The following is a 24,021-nucleotide window of genomic DNA, read 5'->3' on the forward strand; positions in this document are numbered from 1 at the left end:
GAATTTAAATACTGACTTGGCTTCTTTACTAAACTGCAGGCACCCCATTTGATCCAGCATATCTACTGCAACTGGCGACTTCTAATGTTATTTGTTCCATTGTGTTTGGTGAGAGATTTGATCATGAGGACAAGAAATTCCTGACCCACTTGTCACACATCAGAAATTTTGTTGAGTTGATGAATTCCAGCTTTGGTCAGGTAATTATTAGGAAACATCTGAGAACCTAATGGAAGCAGCGCATGAGACATAAAGAGTCAGGATTTAAATTCCTTTTTTTTACATCCTTTCCTCTACATTTTACATCCACATCAGTGATGAAATTCTAATCTAGTAAAAACATAAACATGACAAAGAGAGAATAATAGCAACAACAAACAACTATCTCATGGCACTAAATTGTGTATTTTAAAGTAGCAGTGATTAGCTAGTATATACAAAGAGGGTGTGTGATCTCTAGAGAACTAAACAAGAAATTAAAAAAGGAACAGATCTATATTGCATTAGCAAAAAATTAGCAAATAAATAGATTGCAATGGCATTTAATATCTAAAATCATTACATTACAGTTAACTAATAAACCTGTCTAGATTTAAAGCATTTATTATATTAATGAATAAAATCACTGTATATACACTACTGGTCAAAGTTTTAGAACATCCCAAATTTTTCCAATTCTATAGAATTGTATACAATTTAATGCCTTAATGTACTCTGAAATTGAAGCATACAACAAATAAACATTTATATATTAAAAAAATAAAAAAGTTTGACTCATTAATGTAGCCACATTTTGCTGATATAACTCCAAATACATCCATCATATTCTTGTAGAATTTCCCATTATTACCGCGATGGATTGCACCTAAATGAGGAGGGGGACAGCAGTGCTGGGGGAAGGAAGGATGGTTAGAAGGTTGACGGAGATTTTAAACTAGATGTCTGGGAGAGGGATTAGAAAGAAGCTACAGGAACATTAGTGAATGCAGCAAGGGGGGGAGGTATTGGATATAATGGGGGTATAGAAATGGGGAGGGGAAGAACAGCTAGAATTGGAAAATCAGGGAATGCTAAATTAAGAATGGAAAGGATACCAATGAATAGACAAATAGATAAGGGTATTACTAACCTAAAGTGTATGCTTGCAAATGTACGAAGCCTTTCAGGCAAAATAGGGGAACTAGAAATGCTTGTAATGAAGGAACAATAGGATATTATAGGTATCACGGAGACATGGTGGGATGATTCTCATGATTGGGCAGCTTACTTGGAGGGTTATACTCTTTCCAGGAGAGACAGGGCTATTAAAAGATGGGGTGGTGTATGTCTTTATGTTAATCCATTTCTAAAATTATACTTAAAGGAGGTTATTTACTAGAGAACTGGAGATATTGTGGAGACATTATTGGGGATATTCAATTGTTTGAAAAGTCAGTTGGGTGTCTGTTTTTTCCTATCTAATAGACAGGAAAAAACAGACACCCAACTGACTTTTCAAACAATTGAATATCCCCCTATGGGTTGAAATTTCTTTGGGAAGGAAATGTACAAAAAAGCTTTTAATAGGGGCATGCTATAAACCGCCTGATATTAGTGTGACTGAGGAAGAGCAACTCTTGATGCAAATCAAGAAAGCTACAGGACTGGGGGAGGTCCTAATCATTGGGGATTTTAATTATCTGGACATAAATTGGGCCAGCAAATCATGTGATACAGCTAGAGGTAAAAGTTTCTTAAATATGCTTAAAGATAACTACACGTACTTGTCGCAAATAGTTGAGGAACCAATCAGAGTAAGGACTATACTGGACCTATTACTAACTAACAACGTGGAGATAATAGCAAATACCACAGTAGGTGATACCTTAGGTAACAGTGATCATAATATGATCACATTCAATATTAGTTGTCAAAAACAGAATCCTAAGCGTTCTATTAAGACTCTTAACTTTAAAAAAGCTAATTTGAATAGGCTGAAACAAGCACTGAAGGACATAGATTGGAAAATTTTGTTACAGGCAAAGAACACTGCTGAAATGTGGGATGTTTTTAAATCAGTGCTAGACAAATATACCAATAAGTGCATCCCCATTGGCAGTAAAAATAAGAGTATTACATTCAAACCAATGTGGCTAAACAAAAAGGTAAAGCAAGAAATGGATAAAAAGAGGCAAGCATTCAAAGCTTTTAAAACAGATAGGAAGGCGGAGTCATTCCAATACTCCAAGGAATGTAACAAAAAATGCAAAAAGGAAATCAGAGCAGCTAAATTAGAAAATGAAAAGCAGATCACTAAGGAGACCAAAACTAACCCTTAAAATTTTTTAAGTACATAAATGGTAAGAGGCTAAAAAAAGAGAATATAGGCCCTCATTCCGAGTTGTTCGCTCGGTAAAAATCTTCGCATCGCAGCGATTTTCCGCTTAATGCGCATGCGCACTGCGACTGCACCAAGTAAATTTGCTATGCACTTAGGAATTTTACTCACGGCTTTTTCATCAGTCTGGTGATCGTAATGTGATTGACAGGAAATGGGTGTTACTGGGCGGAAACAGGCCGTTTTATGGGCGTGTGGGAAAAAACGCTACCGTTTCCGGAAAAAACGCAGGAGTGGCCGGAGAAACGGAGGAGTGTCTGGGCGAACGCTGGGAGTGTTTGTGACGTCAAACCAGGAACGACAAGCACTGAACTGATCGCAGATGCCGAGTAAGTCTGAAGCTACTCAGAAACTGCTACGAGGTGTGTAATCGCAATATTGCGAATACATCATTCGCAATTTTAAGATGCTAAGATTCACTCCCAGTAGGCGGCGGCTTAGCGTGAGCAACTCTGCTAAAATCGCCTTGCGAGCGAACAACTCGGAATGACCTCCATAGTACCATTAAAAAGCAACTGGGATTCTTGATAAATGATGATAAAGAAAAAGCAGAAATATTGAACACATTTTTTTCATCAGTTAGAGGACCAGATGGTGGGATTAGTGAGTAACATTATTAATAGTAACGTTAAAGACCCATTGCTTAGTGCTTATTTGTCTGAGGAAGTAGTCCGTGAGCGATTAAAAAAAAATACTAATAAATATCCTGGTCCAGGTGGACTTCATCCTAGGGTTCTGATGGAGCTATATGCTGAAATAGCAAGGACACTGTATCTGATTTTCACTGATTCACTTACATCAAGCATAGTACCAAAGCACTGGCATATAGCGGGGGTAGTCCCAATATTTAAAAAGGGCATTAAACTCCATCCTGATAACTATAGGCCGGTTAGTCTGACATCAATCAAGGGGAAATATTTGGAAAGTATACTGTGGGATACAGGAGTACCTGCAGAACTCCCATGCTATTAATAAGAACCAGCATGGTTTTGTGAGGAATAGGTCATGTTAAACTAATTTCATTAGCTTCTATGAGAAAGTAAGCGACAATCTTGACCAGGGTAATGCAGTAGATGTGGTCTGTCTGGATTTATCAAAAGCTTTCGATACTGTGCTTCACAGGAGGCTGATCTTCAAATTAAGGGAGCTTGGTATAGGAAACACTAATTGTACATGGATGAGTAATTGGCTTGCTAACAGGGAACAGTGAGTAGTGGTTAATGGGATGTTTTCCACCTGGACTAAATTGATCAGTGGAATACCGCAGGGTTCTGTACTGGGGCTACTATTTAACATATTTATAAATTATCTAGGAGAAGGACTAGAAAGCACAGTGTCAATTTTTGCAGATGATAATAAAATAACTAATTAAGTCAGTTGTGTGATGTGGAGTCTCTTCAGAGCGATTTATTTAAACCGGAAGTTTAGGCAACGTAATGGAGAATGAGTTTTAATGTGGAAAAATGTAAAGTTATGCACTTTGGGACTAAGAATATACATGCAAATTACCAATTAAATGGGGAAAATATAGGAAAGACGGTATTAGAAAATGATTTGGGGGTGCTCATTGATAGCAGATTTAGCAGCAGTACACAATGTCAAAGTGCAGCAACAAAGGCAAATAAGGTGTTAGCATGCATTAAAAGGGGAATTGAGACAAGAGATGAGAATGTAATCCTGCCACTGTAAAAATAATTGGTGCGACCGCATCTTGAGTTTTGTGTACAGTTCTGGGCACCACACTTTAAAGGAGACATGTTAGAACTTGGAACGGTTCAGAGGCGAGCTACCAAATTGATTGGTTGGAGACACTGGACTATGAGGAGGAGCTTTCTAGGTTAGATATGTTTACACTTGAAATGAGTCGACTAAGAGGAGATATGATTAATATTTACAAATATATAAAGGGGCAATATGCGGAACTATCAGGTGATTTGTTTATTAACCACTTGCCTGGCATGGTCGCATCAGATGCGACCATGCCTGCAAGTACTCTATCTGACCTGGTCGCACAGGATGCGACCAGTCAGATAGAGAGTGTTAGCAGGGGCAGGGAAGATAAACTTCCCTCCGCTGCTGTCAGAGGGACCGGAAGGCATCCGGGTGCGGGATGTAGCCAGCATTGGGAGTGGGTGCGGAGGCAGAGCTGTGAGATGACGTGATCTCTGCGCCGCCTTTCCTTATGCAGTGAATGGGTACCAGGTCACATCGACCCGGGTATAAACATTCTTATAACTTGGGTTGAATTACCGGGTAAGGAGATCCAGGAATTAGTCCATGGCCCCTTTCACACCGCACAGCGACCCGTGTCAACCTGGCAATATATTGAAACCAAATTATTTGTGCAGTGTGAAAGGGATATAATTGTTGCACTTAAAAGCTGTTTTGCTTTCATGCTTCTGCCTCAATTCATGTCAAACCAATTTGGTGGGGATTAAAAATCTGAAAGCCCTGCTGGCTTTTCCAGTATTTGAAGCCTACGGCCATTTATTTTTCTGACATAGCCCGGACGTATGTTTTGGTAATTGTCTTGCTGTAGCATGAACCTTTGACCAATTAGTCATAGACCAGAGAGTACTGCTTGGCACTGCAAAATGCTCTTTTATCCTTTTTGGTCCATCTCTGCAAGTCATAGACTGGGGACCTAGCAAACGAACCCAACAACGTCCTCCTCTATGTTTGACAGATGGTGTCACAGGGGTTTATTTACTAAGTGGTAGCTTTTAAAAGAGGATACTTCCTGGTATGTTTAAGCATGAAATTTAAAAGGGCAATGCTTTTAATAGCAAGAAACAGGGGGTTTTACTAATAAAAAAACATTACCCTTTTAAATGTCAGGCTAAAACATGAATGGAAGCGCGGGATAAGGAAGCCACTGCTTAGTAAATAAATCCCAGGGGCTGAGGAACCATCGTTTAGCCTACTTAATGGTTTAAAAAAACCCTGTATGGTGTTCCAAATTGAAATTAATCAGTCCATATGGCCTTCTTCAAGTATTCTGTAGCCCACTGGCAGTGTTTGATGGCCAAGACAGGCCTCTTTTTCATTACTGCAGAACAGCTGTGAGTTCTTAACTCCTTGTTTCCTGAAAAAGGCTTCTTTTTTACATTATCTAATTTACATTATTTTTCAGTTTTTACTAACCTAAACTTTTTTTTTTTACCTCTAGAAATTTACCGCTTACCTTCACCCATTTCACATTATTCACAACTTGAATTGTTTCAATTTCAATAAAATCATCAAAAATGTAGGTGTTCAAAAAATTATCCCCAGTAGTGTGTATATGTGTATTCCGTATATTCAGAAAAAGTGCTGTATATACTGTACTATAATACAGTGCAGTAACTAGACTTTTCAGCGCTTTGTGCAAGAAACCGCGTCGGCGCCCCCCTTCCACCTACAAACTCCGCAGTGCTGCAACACAAATAGGGTGGCCAGTCAGGGTCACAGTGCATGATGTGCCCTCAGCTAACACACGCCCTGGTGTGGTGTAGCCTTAGACACAGTGTGTGTGTGTATGTGTATGTGTTTGGTGTAGCCTTAGACACAGTGTGAGTGTGTGTGTCAGTGTGTATAGCCTTAGACACAGTGTGAGTGTATGTGTGTGTTCAGGTGATGGAAAAGCACCAATATCCACTACTCTCAGTGTACTGCAGAGGGAAGACGGCTGGTCTCACCCAAGCAGAGTCGGCACTAACCAGTTTAATGCCCTAGGCAAGATTTTAGCTGGTGCCCCCCCAGCATCGATGCTAGTTCTGCCTCTGACCCAGCACCCTTCACCCAGCAGTATAGATCACAGCAGCAGCCAGCTACACCCATTACCTCTCAGAAACGGGGGGAGAGGAATAGAGAGAGAGCGGGGTGAGAGAGTGAGAAAAAGAGCGTGAGAGAGAGGGGGGTAGACCGAGAGAGAGACAGCAGAGTAGAGAAAGCAGGGTGTAAGAGAGAGGAGAGAGGGAGAATGAGAGAGAGAGGGAGAGTAGGGTGAGAGAGAGAGAGAGAGAGAGAGGGAAAGAGAAATAAAAACAAAGAAAGAAAGAAAGAAAGAAAGAAAGAGGTGAGACAGAGGGGAAGGATGAGAGATAAGGTTAAGAGAGAGAGAGAAAAAGGTAGACATGGGCGAGAGAAAGGTTTGAAAGAGGGAGATGGGGTGCGGGAAGAGAGAGCAGGGCAGAGAGAGACAGTAAAGCGTAAGAGAGAAAGAGAAAGCATGAAAGACAGAGAGAGAAAGAAATAGATAAAGAAAGAGGTGAGAGAGAGGTGGGGGTAAAACGGGCAGGGGAGATAGGCGGAGAGAGAGAGAGTGAAAGAGGTAAGAGTGAAAGAGAGGAGAGAGAAACGGGGAGAGAGAGTGAGAGAAAGGGGAGGGAAAGAGAGAGAGAGTGAGAGAAGTGAGACAGACAGCAGGGATGAGAAAGCAGCGTGAGAGGAGAGAGAGATGAGAGGGAGAACTATAGGGAGAGGAGGAGGGAGAAAAAAAGATAGAGAGGGGGAATGAGAGAGAGGCTTGACAGAGTGGGGGAGCGGAGTGAGGGAGATGAGAGAGAGTGAGGGAAAGAGAAAGAAAAAAAGAGTTAAAAGAGGGAGAGACGGGGAGAAAGAGGGATTGAGAGGGAGAAAGAAAGAGAGAGAGTGGTGAGTCAAAGAGTGATGGTGAGAGAGAAGAAAAAGAAAGAAAGAAAGAAAAAGGAAGGAAGGTGAGACAGAGAGGGAGGATGAGAGATAAGGTTAAGTGAGAGGGGGGGGTTGAGAGAGAGGGTTGAAAGAGGGGGAGGGAGTGGAGGAGAGAGAACAGGGCAGAGAAAAGTGAGAGAAAGAAAGATAGAATTAAAAAAGAAAGAGAAAGAAAGAAATTAAGAAAGATAGATGAGACTGGGTGAGAGAGAAAGGGAGGTGGAGGGGCAGAGAGTGCGAGAGAGAAAGACACAAATAAAAAAAAGGACGGCATGGAGAGAGAGATGGGGGAGAGAGGTGAAAAGGGGGTTGAGAGAGAGGGGCGGGTAGAGTGAGGGGGGGTACATGTGACACTGTGTACCTCGCTCTGTCCCCCTACCCCCGATACAAATGTCACTCCTGTGTCATACTCCCCCTTAAGTATAAGCGGCACTGTGTACCTCGAGCAGCGGCGGGTCCCCCTGCTCATCAGTGCTTGTAACAGCGGGTCCTCCTTTCAGCATCAGCAGCAGCAGGTCCCCTCTTCTGGTTTTTGTGGGCAGGATCTCCTCCTGCTAGTAGTGTGCTGACTGTGCTGCTGCATGCCCCTTCATTGCACTACACTGCCACAGGTCACTGTTTAAAAAAATAAAAGTGGCAGAAATTACATGGGGTTGGAACGTGATATTGTGCACCTCCTCTCCCTGATCCGACAGTGCCTCCAGTCACCACACACACAGCCTGTTCCCCAATAGTTACCACACACATACAGCCTGTTCCCCACCAGTTACCACACACACACAAAAAGTATGTAACCAATCGAATTGGAAGGGGCGCTCAAGCTGTGTTTCCAAACAATATGTAATAAGCAGCTGTCTGAATAGGCTAGTCACGCCTACAACATCATACAAAACAGAAACAAACCAAAGTAAGACAGCGCTAACTAAGATGGATTGTAAAAATACTGTACTATTTATTAAAATAACAATGATTTACTAAACATTTTAAAAAAATTGTTAAAATCTAATTTCACTGCACTCTTAAGCTCATAGTCACCATACATGTGATTATTGATCGTTTGTTGTTTTATCCAATGTCCCCATAAGGTCCGCACAATCAAAGTCCCGTATCCTAGGGTTGTGGCACAATCCCTGGGCCGATACCCACGCTGGAGGAATGTCTATCCCGATAGTAAGCAATGCAATGGAAAATGTCCTCACCAGTGTTGCGTGTTGAATTTCTGTTCGGTCCTTATAATGGATGGGGTGCAAAGTTGCGCTGTTTGGCGGAGTCCTCAGGGGTCCAGGCAGTATTGGATGATCAATGTAGGTGACACAGGTTCACACACACACAGCCTGTTCCCCACCAGTTACCACACACACACAGCCTGTTCCCCACCAGTTACCACACACACACAGCCTGTTCCCCACCAGTTACCACACACACACAGCCTGTTCCCCACCAGTTACCACACACACACTCACACAGCCTGTTCCCTACCAGTTACCACACACACACAGCCTGTTCCCCACCAGTTACCACACACACACTCACACAGCCTGTTCCCTACCAGTTACCACACATACACAGCCTGTTCACCACCAGTTACCCCACACACACAGCCTGTTCACCACCAGTTACCCCACACACACAGCCTGTTCCCCACCAGTTACCCCACACACACAGCCTGTTCCCCACCAGTTACCCCCCACACACAGCCTGTTCACCACCAGTTACCCCACACACACAGCCTGTTCCCCACCAGTTACCCCACACACACAGCCTGTTCCCCACCAGTTACCCCACACACACAGCCTGTTCCCCACCAGTTACCACACACACACAGCCTGTTCCCCACCGGTTACCACACACACACAGCATGTTCCACACCAGTTACCACACACACACAGCCTGTTCCCCACCAGTTACCACACACACACAGCCTGTTCCCCACCAGTTACCACACACACACTCACACAGCCTGTTCCCTACCAGTTACCACACACACACAGCCTGTTCCCCACCAGTTACCACACACACACAGCCTGTTCACCACCAGTTACCCCACACACACAGCCTGTTCACCACCAGTTACCCCACACACACACAGCCTGTTCCCCACCAGTTACCCCACACACACAGCCTGTTCACCACCAGTTACCCCACACACACAGCCTGTTCACCACCAGTTACCCCACACACACAGCCTGTTCCCCACCAGTTACCCCACACACACAGCCTGTTCCCCACCAGTTACCACACACACACACAGCCTGTTACCCCCCAGTTACACAGCATCCAGTAACCCCTCACCCACCCACACACACACACACACACACACACACACACACACACACACTCATGCATGCTACCTCCAGGACCCCACAGATGTAGCAGGCATGGCTGGGCCACACACAGCCAGTCTACCCCCCCCCCCACACACACACACATACGCATACATGCATGCACACATGTTAACTCCAGGTCCTGCAGAGGTAGCAGGCAGGGCTCGGCCAGTCACAGACCATCACTGAGGCTCAGACAAACATTGGAGGTGTGGCCTAATCACAGACCTCCGTGACCACTCCCCTTTGATAACAAACCACTAGCATGCAGCAGGGGCACCTGGAGCTGTCCCGGGAGTGGAGGAGGAGGCACTGGAGTCAGGATCTGCTGCCCAGCACCAGCGACAGATGTCAGGTGCCTGCAGCAGGCAGGCCAGGGACACCCACAAAACCACAGCGCCCGCACTGCCAATCGGGAGCACACAGCACAAGATGCGCTCCCATCGTAAGTGTGCTGTGTGCCAGGCATACACCTAGTTACGGCTCTGCTATAATAGGTTAAATCAGATCTAAATATTTTTAAGTGTCACTAATTACAGTATACTGTAAACTAAGCGAAAATTTGTTATATCCATATTATTTAGGTAATAAAAGCCTCAGTAATAGTATTTTCAGGAGTTCAATGATTGTCATTTAGGTTTTTAATAAAGTTGACGAGCCAGTAGGTGGAACTTTAACAGTGACTTTGGTCAAATACACTGTAAATATTACTTCAATATGTTAGCTTGAATTTCACTGCACCTGTAGTCTGGGAGAAAAATTCCTGTTATTAATCGATGTTATAAAATTAAATGTTAATGTAAAAAAAAAAATGTAAATAATTTTCTCTAGAAATATTGTCTTTAATTCTGAAGGTGAAATAAAGATTTAAAAAGTTTTCTTCGTGCACCGCTAACATAAAGTTGAATGGTTTATCTGCTCTGATTGCAGTCACTATTAGCGCTACTAATTTATATAGTACATGTCAATTTTTTTGTAGATAAAAAAAAAAAATAACTTCAGTATAGTGAAACTTAAGACTATAGAGATCTAAGTACACCTGCTATATACAGCTCCATAATGTTTGGTAAACATTCTACACTGATATAGTGATGGAAATGTAAACAAATGTAACTCCATCATTGTGCGAGCCAAGAGAGAATGGGAAATTATATAAAAATGCAGGATGCCATTTCCGTTTTAATCAAAACTGTTTGATTTGTCACCAAAGTTGATTTAAGAAATGTAATACGAGAAAAAAAAAAAATAAGCGCTGTGATAAGTTTGCGTTCGGAACTATTGAAATATGTATATGAGTCCTTTAAGTAAACTCAGTGTATGATAAATGGTAGAATGAGGGAGAAAAACTGTCTGTGTTTGATGGGATCTAGGCAGGATCCTGGCTGTTGGGATCTTGGCAGTCAGAATACCAATGCTGGAATCCCAAAACTACTCGGAAAGCCAGCATCAGCATTCCGAATAGGGTTACCAGCCTGGCGATGGAATTCCAACCGCCATGTTCTCGAATGAGCATCTGCGGGGCTGCTGGACAGGTAAGCTGCAGGGGAGGTTAGGTTTAGGCTGCGAAGGGAGGGTTAGGCTGCAGCCTGTGGGGGTTAGGGTTAGGCTGTGGGGAGGGAAGGTTAGGTTTAGCCACCTCCAAGGAGAGCTAGGGTTATGCTGTGGGGGGGAGGGGGGTTAGGTTTAGGCATTAGGCTGTGAGAGTCGGAGGGTTAGGTTTAGGTTGCTAGAAGGGAGGGTTATAATTAAGGTGCAAGTGGGGGAAGGTACATATACTTACCTTCCCCTGTCAGAATTCTGAATATCAGGAAGCTGTGGTTGGTCGTCTGACCACCAGCATCCCAACTGCTGGCATTTCAATCCCACCTCATCTTTGATATCCTAGGTTTTTTTATTGCAAGGGTGGACAATTATTTCAATATTTTAATAAATTCAACTCTTTCATAAATGTATCTAATTTATGAATGTTATATTCTAATATACAATATATTCTATTATTTTGCTTTATCATATTTTATTATAGTTTCTCCGTTTATTTACAACCTTGATGACCTATGTCCCTGGCCCTCACCAAAAAATGTTTCCAGCTTTCCAAAAAATAAAAGACTTTGTGAAGGATATGGTGAGTTCTCACAGAAAGACACTGGATAAGAATTGCCCACGAGACCTCATAGACTGTTTCCTCATGAGGATGGAAGAGGTAAGTGTGTGGAAAATCTTGGAAAAAATTGGAACATGTACAATAACACACCACTAAAAACAAGTGGATGCACTTTATGTATTGTACTACTAACAAAATTTTTAAACATCTTTCAGGAAATAAAGAACTCAAACACAGAATTTCATGAGGAGAACTTATGGGGGATAGTAATTGACCTGTTCTTTGCTGGGACAGAAACTACAAGTATAACATTAGCATATGGCTTTCTGATTCTGCAAAAGTACCCTGAGATACAAGGTAACATTGTTGCTTTTTCCAGTATAATAAAATAAGTATAATAAAATAAAAAAGAGTACTTTGAACATACTGTATCTGAAGTACTTTCCACTGAAGAATCTGTAACATACTCCAATTTGTAGAGGATGACACCGCACACTGCCAGCTACTGTATTTCTCTGATAAATTTCCCACTCAAATTCTCCCTTAGCTGATAACATATTAAAATGACCCGTGGAATTATCTCAGGCGAGCAAAGGTGCTGGTTTGGGAGATATAGTCCTAGATTGCCTGAGAAACCAAAATAGGTATTTCTTATCTATTCCTGCCTTTTCGCAGGCGTGCACTCCCGAGGTGACTAGGCAATCCATCTGCCTAGTCACGCTGGGAACGCACAGAGCCGCTTCCCATTGTAACCATCTCTGTCTGGGCGTACGTGCCCGGATGGAGACGATCTCCATTCAAGTGAATGGGGAGCGTCTCCATCTGGGCGTGCGCACCCCTCCAGATGGAGACGCTCACAGTGACTAGGTGCGACCAGGCGGGTGGGCCTAGTCACAGACGGAGCCACAACTAGCGTGGCTCCATCTGTAATGTAAATAAAGGCTCCTTTAGACTAAAAACGGAGTTCTATCCTATTAAGTTCAAGAGCACGAATATAAAGAGCTTCTATGAGACAACCATGGAGGATTTAAAATATATGTGCAGTCAGAATGATAAAAATATTAAAAGAAAGACCAATCTAAACAGATGGGAGAAAAAAGTCATAAGCAAGCTCGTAGAGGATTTAGCAATTATTATAAGAGAAGCAGACAAGGGAGTAAGCCGCATTGAGACAACTTGGTGATGTTAAGTTTTATACCAAATTGCCATTACACCCTACCCAAGGTTTCTTGTTAGAACTACAAAACCTCATTGATGATGCTGTAGTCAATTGGTTTATATCTAGGGAGGAATTCAAGTTTAAAAAAAAATCAAACTCCCCACAGTTCTGATATATTCATGAATCTCTCACCACACCCCTGGTATTCTCAAACAAATGTATTTTCTGTTTCTGGACACTTTCTACTTACAGGTGATGGGGATGGCCATGGGGACCAGGTTCAAATCAAGCTATGCCAACCTATACATGGGTCAGTTTGAGGACCAACATGTATGGGGAGGTGAGTGTGGCTGCCACCTGGTCCTCTATGGCCATTACATAGAAGATTTTTTAAATTGTTTGTGATGGGTACTCTGAATCTGTTTTATTTTGTTTTTTCACTCAATCTTAACACTCATAATTTAAATTTCACTCACACGATTTACTCCACCAATATGACCTTCCTGGATATAGCCCTAGAGATAAGAAATAGACAGATCCTCACCTCGAATTATATAAAAGAGGTGGGAATCAATGCCTACCTACATTTTAATAGTGCACACTATCCATCTTGGAATAAGAACATAACAAAGGGGCAACTGCTCTGCCCTAGAAGAAACTGCACAATATTAGACTTTCGACAAACAAGCTAACGATTTGAGGAAATCTTTTTCAAGAGGAAAGAAAGAAAGAAAGAAAGAAAGAAAGAAAGAAAGAAAGAAAGATAGATAGATTAACCTACTAAATAGTCAGAATTAAGTAAATTGTACAGAAGAACTACAGTATTCTGAAACAGGATAATGTTTAGGTGATCTGATTCCAGCTAAACCCCAATTATATTTTTAATAAGAACAAATTATTTAAAAATATCTTAGCCCCTAGCCATTTGAATTTGACTGTTCAAATAAGTAAGCCTGTTCCAATAAATAAACTTGAACAAAATTAAATTTGGCTCAAACTAGCAAAAGGATTACAAAAGTGTGGAGGGATCAGATGCACCACATGTAGTTAGGTCTATAGTTCAGCCACCATTCAGGAGTAGGGAACAACTGTACGAAATAAAAAGTTTTAAAAATTGTAACTCCACATTTATTATCTGTCTTCTGATCTGCGGGTGTAAGTTGCCCTATGTAGGTAGAACCACCCACATGTTGAAAACAAGATATATGGAGCACCAAAAGAACATATAAAAAAAGCTGCAAACACATAGCATGTCAAAGCACTTTAGTGACTATAATAAAGGGACCCCAGATCCCTTAAAGTAGTAGGTATAGAAAAAATTCCAGTGGCAAAAAGATGGGGGGTCGTTTTAAGAAAATATCCCAATCCGAATGGATTAAATTAGTCAGTAGAACTAAATGTAGTTCTATAAAATAACTGTGCTAATTACAACTCCTTTTAAGGGGTGGGCGACACAGTGTCAGATAAATATTGGTAATATAACCGAGAACTGTATGCCATTTCACAACCTATATATGAATTCTGTTCGTGACCCATGGATCACTATGGGAGACATTTATATTATCAAGCACCTACGACTGCTAAAGCGTATAATTCATTGAACAATATGATGAAAGATACTTAATAACATACAGTATGTGACATGTTTACCATTTATTATGCTTACCATCATTGTCTTTTCTTGGTTATATCAACTTTACTTAGATGATTTTGGATTGAAGCCTATATGTATTTTGAATATACTATACATGAGGAATCTAGTACTATGTTTACTAATAGAAATAGAAAGAGGAATTTAAGTAATCCCAGCTGGAAATCACGTGTTGATTAGGAAATAATAACCACCTTTTGTGGAAAGCATCTTTTGATTTATTTTAACTTTTTAACTTATATCACTATCAAATGTATATATATATATATAAATACAACTCAGCCGGCACTCAATTCAACTTAATGCAGCTTGCCCCGGTGCCATAATCCAAAGAAATACATACACCTCCAAACGCGGACAATGAGGCACTCCAGAGGCTGAATCCAGAAAAAAGGTATATTTAAATGTACATTTTTACTGGATTCAGCCTCTGGAGTGCCTCATTGTCCGCGTTGGGAGGTGTATATTTATATATATATATATATATATATATATATATATATGTATGTATGTGTGTGTGTGTATATATATATATATATATATATATATACATATATATATATACATACACACACACACACACACACACACACACACACACACACACACACACATACATATATACACATATATACATCCAAAAGGATCCCTGCACTCAATTGATTGTATTTCAACTGCTCCTGGTGCCCAAACATTGAGGGTAGCATCTAGTTTCCCGTCGTGGAGAGGACCTTTCCCATAAGCCCCTGGGTCCATGTCACAAACTATTTGGAATGGTAACCTGTGACGAGCGAAGCGAGACACCGAGCCCAAAGCACGGAGAGCGAAGTGAGCCCGCGAGGGTCCAATGGTGCATAGAAAAAAAAAATAACCTCAAACGAGTGGAGAATGGAGAAAACAAAAAAGAGAAAATATACACAACCGAACCTTGAGAGAATATGTTCTGGGGCACAGACTGACTCCCAAAAGAGGCGTTTCAGTCCACCATCACCATAGTAACTGCTGGCAACAAAAGTAAACACACTGCTCAAAAGACATGTTTATCAGTATCTGCTGGCAAAGCTATAATATATATATATATATATATATATATATATATATATATCATATTAATAAAACATCAATAATTATTTGAAAAATCGGGTATAAGTCAGTGGCAATCCTTACAAACAGTAAGAAACTGGAATGATGGCAACTATATAGCTAGCCCTTAATGTGACAAACTGAGGCATAAATTACTACAGAAAACAGTTGTAACTTTGTGATGCATTCAGTCCTAGGGGATACAATGTTTGCAATGTGTCAATCCACCTGAAAGAGTCCCCTCCCATTTGAGTGAATGTATGACAATGAGTACAAATGATCTGCAAGGATGGTTACCTAGCAACCGCCAATAAGTAATGTCTCCAGATATATCAGGGTCCCAATGTGTACCATCTGAAAACACCACACCAAAGTCACCTCTGCCCTGCACTGCCCCTTTTTGGCATGTCCATTGACTCAAGGGTTTTCTCATGAGTAATCATCTGTCATGCCAAAACAGTTGAAACCTTGACTTGTTGGGTCAGGCTGCATGTTTCTAATCATATTGTATCCAGTGGCAGAATTCTTGAGCCCAGGTGATGCATAGAGCCTTGTGACTTGGGTTTAACAATGGGACCCTAATTGGCTGTCAGTTCCTGTATGCCGTAGATGATTTTGCACTGTTCAAATGCAAAGCCACAGTGGTGTTGGGTGCTGGATGTATACCCTGATATTGTGCAGTTGCAGTACAATCTTGAAATTGTTACTTGTGAAAATCCAAAATTTCCAAGCCTCACCCAAAGTCACTTAAGTTGATATATTTTTCCATCTTGCAGGGTTATCTGCCTAGATATAATACTGTACATCAAATATGAAATATACCATTTAAAGCAAGGGAGGGGTGGTATGCATTAGGAATGAAAACATCTGCCATATGAGTCTACATATAAATACCCACCCCCTTTGTTCATTATAACTTTACATGCTTTCTGGTGAACAACAACACAGTGGAACCATATAGGAGAATCACAGTGCCCCTGATTGCATGGGGAAAAAAACACATTTGCCACCCTAAACATATACATTCTGATGCATGGACATAATGTACAGTATCTGCATCTCACAACAGAATAACAATGTACATACAGTATACCCCAATACACTGTACTGTAGTTTTCCTAGGAAATCTAGACATATGTCCTGTACATATAACTACATACTATATAATACATAGGTTAGAAAAATATCTCCACATGGTAGAAACACAGTAACATAGTAACTAAGGTTGAAAAAAGACAATTGTCCATCGAGTTCAACCTTTTTTGTGGTCTCTTATGCTGTCTTATTATAGGACTAGTTATTTTTATGATAGGACTAGTATATTAACTATAATGCGTGCCTACGCACCATAACCTGAATATTTTTATCCAATAGGAATTTATCTAACCCATTCTTAAAGGTGTTGACTGAGTCCGCCATTACTACTCTCAAATGCAGGGAATTACAAACACGTATTGTCCTTACTGTGAAAAAAACTTTTCGCATCAATGTGCGGAAACTCCTCTCCTCTAACCTAAGTGAGTGACCACGTGTCCTCTGTGCTGATCTTATAGAAAACAGGTCCCTCCCAAGCTCTGTGTATTGACCCCTTATATATTTGTAGATGTTGATCATGTCCCCTCTTAGTCTCCTCTTTTCCAATGTAAACATGCCTAGCCTTGCAATCCTTTCCTCGTATTCCAGCATCTCCATGCCCTTGATTAGTTTGGTCGCCCGCCTCTGAACCTTTTCTAGCTCCAGGATATCCTTTTTGTAATATGGTGCCCAAAATTGCACACAGTATTCAAGATGTGGCCTCACTAGTGATTTATATAATGGGAGTATAATACTCTAGTCCCTTGCATCAATTCCTCATTTTATGCATGCTAATATCTTATTAGCCTTCTTTGCTGCACTCCTACTTTGGGTACTGCTGCTTAATTTGTTATCTATGTGAACCCCTAGGTCTTTTTCCAGTACAGAATCACCTAATATTACCCCATTTAGTATGTAAGTGTTATTTTTGGTCTTGCCCCCACAGTGCATTACCTTACACTTGTCTGTGTTGAACCTCATTCTCCATTTTGCTGCCCATGCTTCCAGTTTAGTTAGGTCGTTCTGAAGAGACTCAGCATCCCCCTCCATATTTATAACCTTACACAAGTTTATATCGTCTGTGAAAATAGACACCATGCTCTCTAGACCTACTACTAGGTCGTTGATGAAAATGTTGAACAAAAGTGGTCCAAGTACAGACCCTTGTGGCACACCACTTAGTACTTTAGTCCAATTTGAAAATAATCCACTGACCACAACGCGCTGCTCCCAATTACTGACCCAAGTGCATATTGTGCTCCCTAGCCCTATTTCTTGTAGCTTTTATAGATAAGACACATGTGTGGTCAAACCAGGAACGAAACTTACTGAACTGATCGCTATTTGTGAGTAAGTCTCGAGCTACTCAGAAACTTCTGCTAATCTTTCGTTCGCAATTCTGCTAAGCTAAGATACACTCCCAGAGGGTGGTGGCAAAGCGTGTGCAATGCTGCTAAAAGCAGCTCGTGAGCGAACAACTCGGAATCACCCCCCATACCCGATTTAACGGAATCCATGAAGATCAAAAATAGAGGTCTTGCTAGTTCAGCGTGCAGATCCATAAGAGCCCTCGGGTGAATTCCATCAGGACCAGGTGACTTATTAATCTTTAACTTTTTTTAATCGGTCACAGACTACCTCCTCACATAAATAAGCATTTAGCAGTGGGACATTATCTTTGTTGAGATTTTGTGTCAGGCCCTGCATTTGGCCCTCTCTGGTAAATACCGTTGAAAAAACTTGTTTAGTTTGTTTGCTATGTCATTATCATTTTTGATTAAGACTCCCCTCTTGTCATTTAAAGGGCCTATACTCTCCTTCTTTAGTCTCTTGCTGTTGATGTACTTAAAAAAAAAATTGGGATTTGCTTTGCTTTCCTTTGCTACTGATTTTTCAGTTTCTACTTTAGCCTCTCTTATTCCTTTTTTGCATATTTTGTTACAGTCCTTATAGTGCTGAAATGACTCAGCATCCCCCTCAGATTTGTATTTTTCTAAATGTTCGTCTTTTTTTGTCCATTAATTCCTTTATATTTTTGATAAACCACATTGGTTTGGGATTTTTATTCCTTTTTTTGCTGCTGGTGGGAATAAATTTACGAGTATTATTAATTATTTAGCAGTGATTTTAATACATGCCATTTCTCTGTAGTATTTTTTCCATGAAACAGAATTTCCCATTCAATTTCCCTTAACGCTTCCTTCATCATGTCAAAGTTTGCTTTGCTAAAGTTTAGAGTCCTAATTGAGCCAGTATAGGACCACTTATGAAAACTGATATTGAATGTGACCATATTGTGGTCGCTGTTACCTATGGGCTCTCCTACTTCAATATTTGATACCAATTCCCCATTGTTAGTTAATACTAGGTCTAAGATTGCATTGTACCTAGTTGGTGGCTCGATTAATTGAACTAAGTATCATTTAGCGTTTTTAAAAACATATTGCCCCTAGCAGTATCACATGAATTGATTTTCCAGTTTATCTCGGGATAGTTAAAGTCTCCCATCACTACTATGTCTCCTACTTCTGCTGCTCTTTTAATTTGATTCAGTAACAATTTCTTGTCAGACACATTAATACCAGGCGGCCTGTAGCATAATCCCAATAATAACTTCTTTATTCCTTTACCGCCGCATGCAATTTCTACCCATAATGTCTCTATAGTATTTACAGTCCCTTCTTGAATATCATCCCGTATAACAGGTTTTAGAAATGGCTTTACGTAAAGACATACCCTTCCACCCCATTTATTTAGTCTGTAGTTACTGTACAAAGCACACTGAATTATAAACTTAGCAATATCACCATATTTATCAACACAAGATATGTCCTACTCGCTCCCAATAATGGGACATTGGGCCTAATGCAGACCTGATCGCTGCTGCAAATTTGTTAGCAGTTGGGAAAAACCATGGAGGTCATTCCGAGTTGATCGCTCGCTGGCTACTTTTTGCAGCCGTGCAAACGCATAGTCGCCACCCACAGGGGAGTGTATTTGTGCTTTGCAAGTGTGCGAACGCATTTGCAGCCGAGCTCTGCAAAAACATTTTGTGCAGTTTCTGAGTAGGTCTGGACTTACTCAGCCCTTGCGATCACTTCAGTCTTTTTGATCCCGGAATTGACGTCAGACACCCACCCTGCAAACGCTTAGGCACGCCTGTGTTTTTCCAACCACTCCCAGAAAATGGTCAGTTGACACCCACAAACGCCCTCTTCTTGTCAATCTCCTTGTGATTGGCTGTGCGAACGGATTCTTCATAAAATCCATTTCAACGATCCACTTTGTACCCATACGATGCACCTGCGCATTGCGGTGCATATGCATGCGCAGTAGTTACCTGATCACTGTGCAGCGAAAAAAGCTAGCGAGCGAACAGATCTGAATTAGGCCCATGGTTTTGCCCAACTGCTAACAAATTTGTAGCAGCGATCAGGTCTGAATCACACCCATTGTTCCCATCCTTTTGCCATGCAAACTTCATATGGACTTAACAATGATCTGCTGTTTTTTTTGAGAGAGAGACGAGCTCCAGTTTGACAAACAAATGGTGGCACTCCCTTTTATCTCGCACTACAATTTTTGTATCTCATCTTTGCTCTTTAATTAGAATGAGCAAAATAAGTCTTGTTTCTTACTGTGAATATAATTTTTATGTAATTTCAGAGAAGATCCACAAGGAAATAGACAATGTGATCGGCAGAGCTCGCTGCCCATCAGTGGAGGACAGGAGTAAGATGCCGTACACAGACGCTGTCATACATGAGATACAGAGATATGCTGATATCGCTCCTGTAGGTGTGATGCATGCAGCCAGCAAGGACACAACCTTCAGGGGATATCATATTCCAAAGGTATTCTTGTCAGAGACAGACTGCAATACAGAATTGTTAAAAAAAATTAGATATAAAATATTTTTATTGACTAGCTATTTATTATTTTCCTGAGCCTGACCTCTTCACGTGTTTCCTCCTGCCAAACCCTCACAACTTCTAACCCATGTCATGACCACAATTTCACTTGACTGTATACATGTTCTAGGTTTCAAAAAATTATACTGCTGTAAATGTAATTTCAGAGAACCTGGGTGATTCCAGTCCTGACCTCTGTCCTAAAAGATCCCAAACAGTTCAAGAACCCAGATAAGTTTGATCCTGGACACTTTCTAGATGAGAATGGTGGCTTCAAGAAGAATGATGCATTTATGCCATTTTCCACAGGTACAGACTTGTTATAGTAACTAATATGTCTTTAGCATTGTAGGTAACTAGTGATAACTATGTTTATTATGACCAGAACTGTAACTAGGCTTTTTGATGCCCTGTTCCAGAGAGAAAATTACCCCCCCATAATTCCAATATGGACATAAGTTGCATGACTCATGGGGAAGGGGCATGCCAAGATTGATCCCAGAGAAAGCCCATGCTATGATGCCCCTTGCCACATATTTTTTATATAAATATATATACAGTAAGGCCGCATTCACATCATCAGAAGCAGGTCAGCAACTCGGATGTCCACCCAATACCAAAGTATCATGTCATAGAAATGTTCCATAGGGGGCACTCTCCAGATTTTTATAAAAGACTGTTTATTTTAATATAAATTCAGTATAATATACTCAGCTTACACGTTTCTCAAACGTTTTTAGCCCACAAGGAGCCTTCATCAGGATGCACATCATAGCAGCTCAGCACCAACAGGAGTATTTTCCCCTCAATGATCCAGCAGCGGCAAAGACAATTTTATAAGCAATAAGAGCACCAGCATTGAATCCACTAGAGGAAGCCAGTAGCATAAATATCCAGTACTGTGATCCTTTATCTATCTACATTTAATATTTTACATGATAATGTTACATTTTATGGTTTTTCGATATCTAGTAACTTTAAAGCATTTTTTCTAGAAATGTAACATATTTTATGAAGTCCATTATTATGATATGTTTGATCAATACATAATGTTATATATGTTGCATCCATTTTTATTGCACTATGTCACTTTACTTTATTTTGATTCAATACTGGTGCTCTTATTGCTTATATAATTGTCTTTACGCTATGTGCACTATTTAAATATAAATTTACATTGTTTTTTGGGCTTTAGAAAAGCGTTTTCCATGGCAACTGCCTGTCAGATGACATCACTTCCATTTTCGCGGAGGTCCCGCAACCGGAAGTGCCCTGTGTGGGCAGTCTGGCTGGCTGTGATCATGAAAAACCGCTGGGAGTGGTCACTATGGGGTAAGTGTGCACTAATGTTTTTAGTATATATATATGACTTGGTTTTATGTCCTGAGGAAGGGGCAGCTGGCCCCGAAACGTTAATATGCTGCAATAAACAAGTTTGTTTAGTGATGAGTTAACGGATTGTGAAGTCTCTGGAGTGCCGCCTTTCTCCATATCTTGTATATTTAGGGGTGCAATCCCCTTATGGAGGGCACCGGAGCATGGATAGACCTGTATAGGCCAAAGGAGTGCCAGGACGTTTGGATCTGCAATATTAGCTCCATCCACAGCATACAGTACCAGTGGAATAGGGAGTCAGTCCAAGGCACCTGTATTTCATTTACCCTACTCAGTGACTCTTGCGTTTTTTGCACAGTGAAATTATTTTGCACAGTGAATTTATTTTGCACATTGAAGTTTGTTTGCACAAGTAAAATTAGCTCTATTGCACAAAAAGCACGGACACTGTGGGGTATATGCAATTCACGGCGAATCGCGGCAATTTTTCGCCATTTTTTAATTCGACTTAATTCGACAGGTGAATTCCGGAAGGTGGCTTCCGGAATTCACCATATTCAATGAAAAACAGATTCGCCAGAATCGCGGGCGAAAATCGGCCGATTTGGCGGATTTTGCGGCGATTTAAAAAAACGGGAAAAAACCCGAAAAAAAAAAATGGCGTGGGGTCCCCCCTCCAAAGCATGCTGGTCCTGGTTCTAAAAATGCAGGGGAAAAATTGGGCAGGGATCCCCCGTATTTTTAAAACCAGCACCGGGCTCTGCGCCTGGTGCTGGTGCCAAAAATACGGGGGACAAAAAGAGTAGGGGTCCCCCGTATTTTTAACACCAGCATCGGGCTACACTAGCTGGACAGATAATGCCACAGCCGGGGGTCACTTTTATGCCGTGCCCTGCGGCCGTGGCATTAAATATCCAACTAGTCACCCCTGGCCGGGGTACCCTGGGGGAGTGGGGACCCCTACAATCAAGGGGTCCCCCCCCCCAGCCACCCAAGGGCCAGGGGTGAAGCCCGAGGCTGTCCCCCCCATCCAATGGGCTGCGGATGGGGGGGCTGATAGCCTTTTGTGATAATAAAAAGATATTGTTTTTTCCAGTAGTACTACAAGTCCCAGCAAGCCTCCCGCGCAAGCTGGTACTTGGTGAACCACAAGTACCAGCATGCGGGAGAAAAACGGGCCCGCTGGTACCTGTAGTACTACTGGAAAAAAAATACCCAAATAAAAACAGTACACAGACACCTTGATAGTAAAACTTTATTACACACTACCGACACACACATACTTACCTATGTTGACACGCCGACTGCCACGGTCTCCGACGATCCGAGGGTACCTGTGAAAAAATTATACTCACCTTCCAGCGTCCAGAGGTACATCCAGGTCCAGAGATAATCCACGTACTTGGCAAAACAAAAAAACGAACACCGATCCATACCGGACTAAGAAAGGGGTCCCATGCTTTCACATCAGACCCCTTTCTCCCGAATCCCGGGACATCACGTGACTTCTGTCACTGAAGTCCCTTCAGCCAATCAGGAAGCGCTACTTCCGTGGCGCTCACCTGATTGGCTGTGCGCTGTCTGAGCTGTCAGACAGCGCATCGCAAAGCCGCTCCATTACTTTCAATGGTGGGAACTTTGCGGGTAGCGGTGGGGTTAACCCGCGGTCAGCCGCTGACCGGCGGGTGACCTCACCGCTAGCCGCTAAGTTCCCACCATTGAATATAATGGACTGGGCTGTGCGATGCGCTGTCTGCTCAGACGCGCAGAGCCAATCAGGTGAGCGCAACGAAGTTGCGCTTCCTGATTGGCTATAGAGACCTTTCTGTGACAGCTGTCACTGACAGGTCTCTCTGCATTCGGGGATAGGGGTCTCATGTGTCAGCATGGGACCCCTTTCAGTCCGGCATGGAGCGGGTATTTGCGTTTTGTTTTTTTCTACAAGTACGTGGATTTATCTCTGGACCATGGCTGAGGTGAGTATATTGATCTTTTATTTTCAGGTACCCCTGGATTCTACATGGAGAAGAGGACCGATGTCGGCGTGTGAACATAGGTAAGTATGTGTGTGTCGACGTATGAAATAAAGTTTTACTTTCACGGTGTGTGTGTCCTGTTTTTATTTGGGTATTTTTTTTCCAGTAGTACTACAGGTACCAGCGGGCCCACTTTTCTCCCGCATGCTGGTACTTGTGGTTCTCCAAGTACCAGCTTGCGGGGGAGGCTTGCTGGGACTTGTAGTACTGCTGGAAAAAACAATATTCTTTTCATGATCACAAAAGGCTATCAGCCCCCCCATCCGCAGCCCATTGGATGGGGGGGACAGCCTCGG

The 24,021-nt window shown here is 41.7% G+C and overlaps 1 protein-coding gene across 2 annotated transcripts in view; it reads left to right on the forward strand.

Moving 5' to 3' along the window:
• LOC134949309 (cytochrome P450 2B1-like) overlaps nt 1-24,021 on the forward strand; it is a 184,648-nt gene that overhangs the window by 57,069 nt on the left and 103,558 nt on the right. For both annotated transcript variants that reach the window (XM_063937806.1, XM_063937807.1), the window contains 5 exons: nt 40-200; nt 11,399-11,575; nt 11,692-11,833; nt 20,110-20,297; nt 20,522-20,663. In XM_063937806.1, coding sequence (XP_063793876.1) covers nt 40-200; nt 11,399-11,575; nt 11,692-11,833; nt 20,110-20,297; nt 20,522-20,663 — 810 coding nt within the window. The remainder of the gene's footprint in view (nt 1-39; nt 201-11,398; nt 11,576-11,691; nt 11,834-20,109; nt 20,298-20,521; nt 20,664-24,021) is intronic.

Source organism: Pseudophryne corroboree, chromosome 8, assembly GCF_028390025.1.
Source record: "Pseudophryne corroboree isolate aPseCor3 chromosome 8, aPseCor3.hap2, whole genome shotgun sequence".
In the NCBI taxonomy this organism is placed as follows: domain Eukaryota; kingdom Metazoa; phylum Chordata; class Amphibia; order Anura; family Myobatrachidae; genus Pseudophryne; species Pseudophryne corroboree.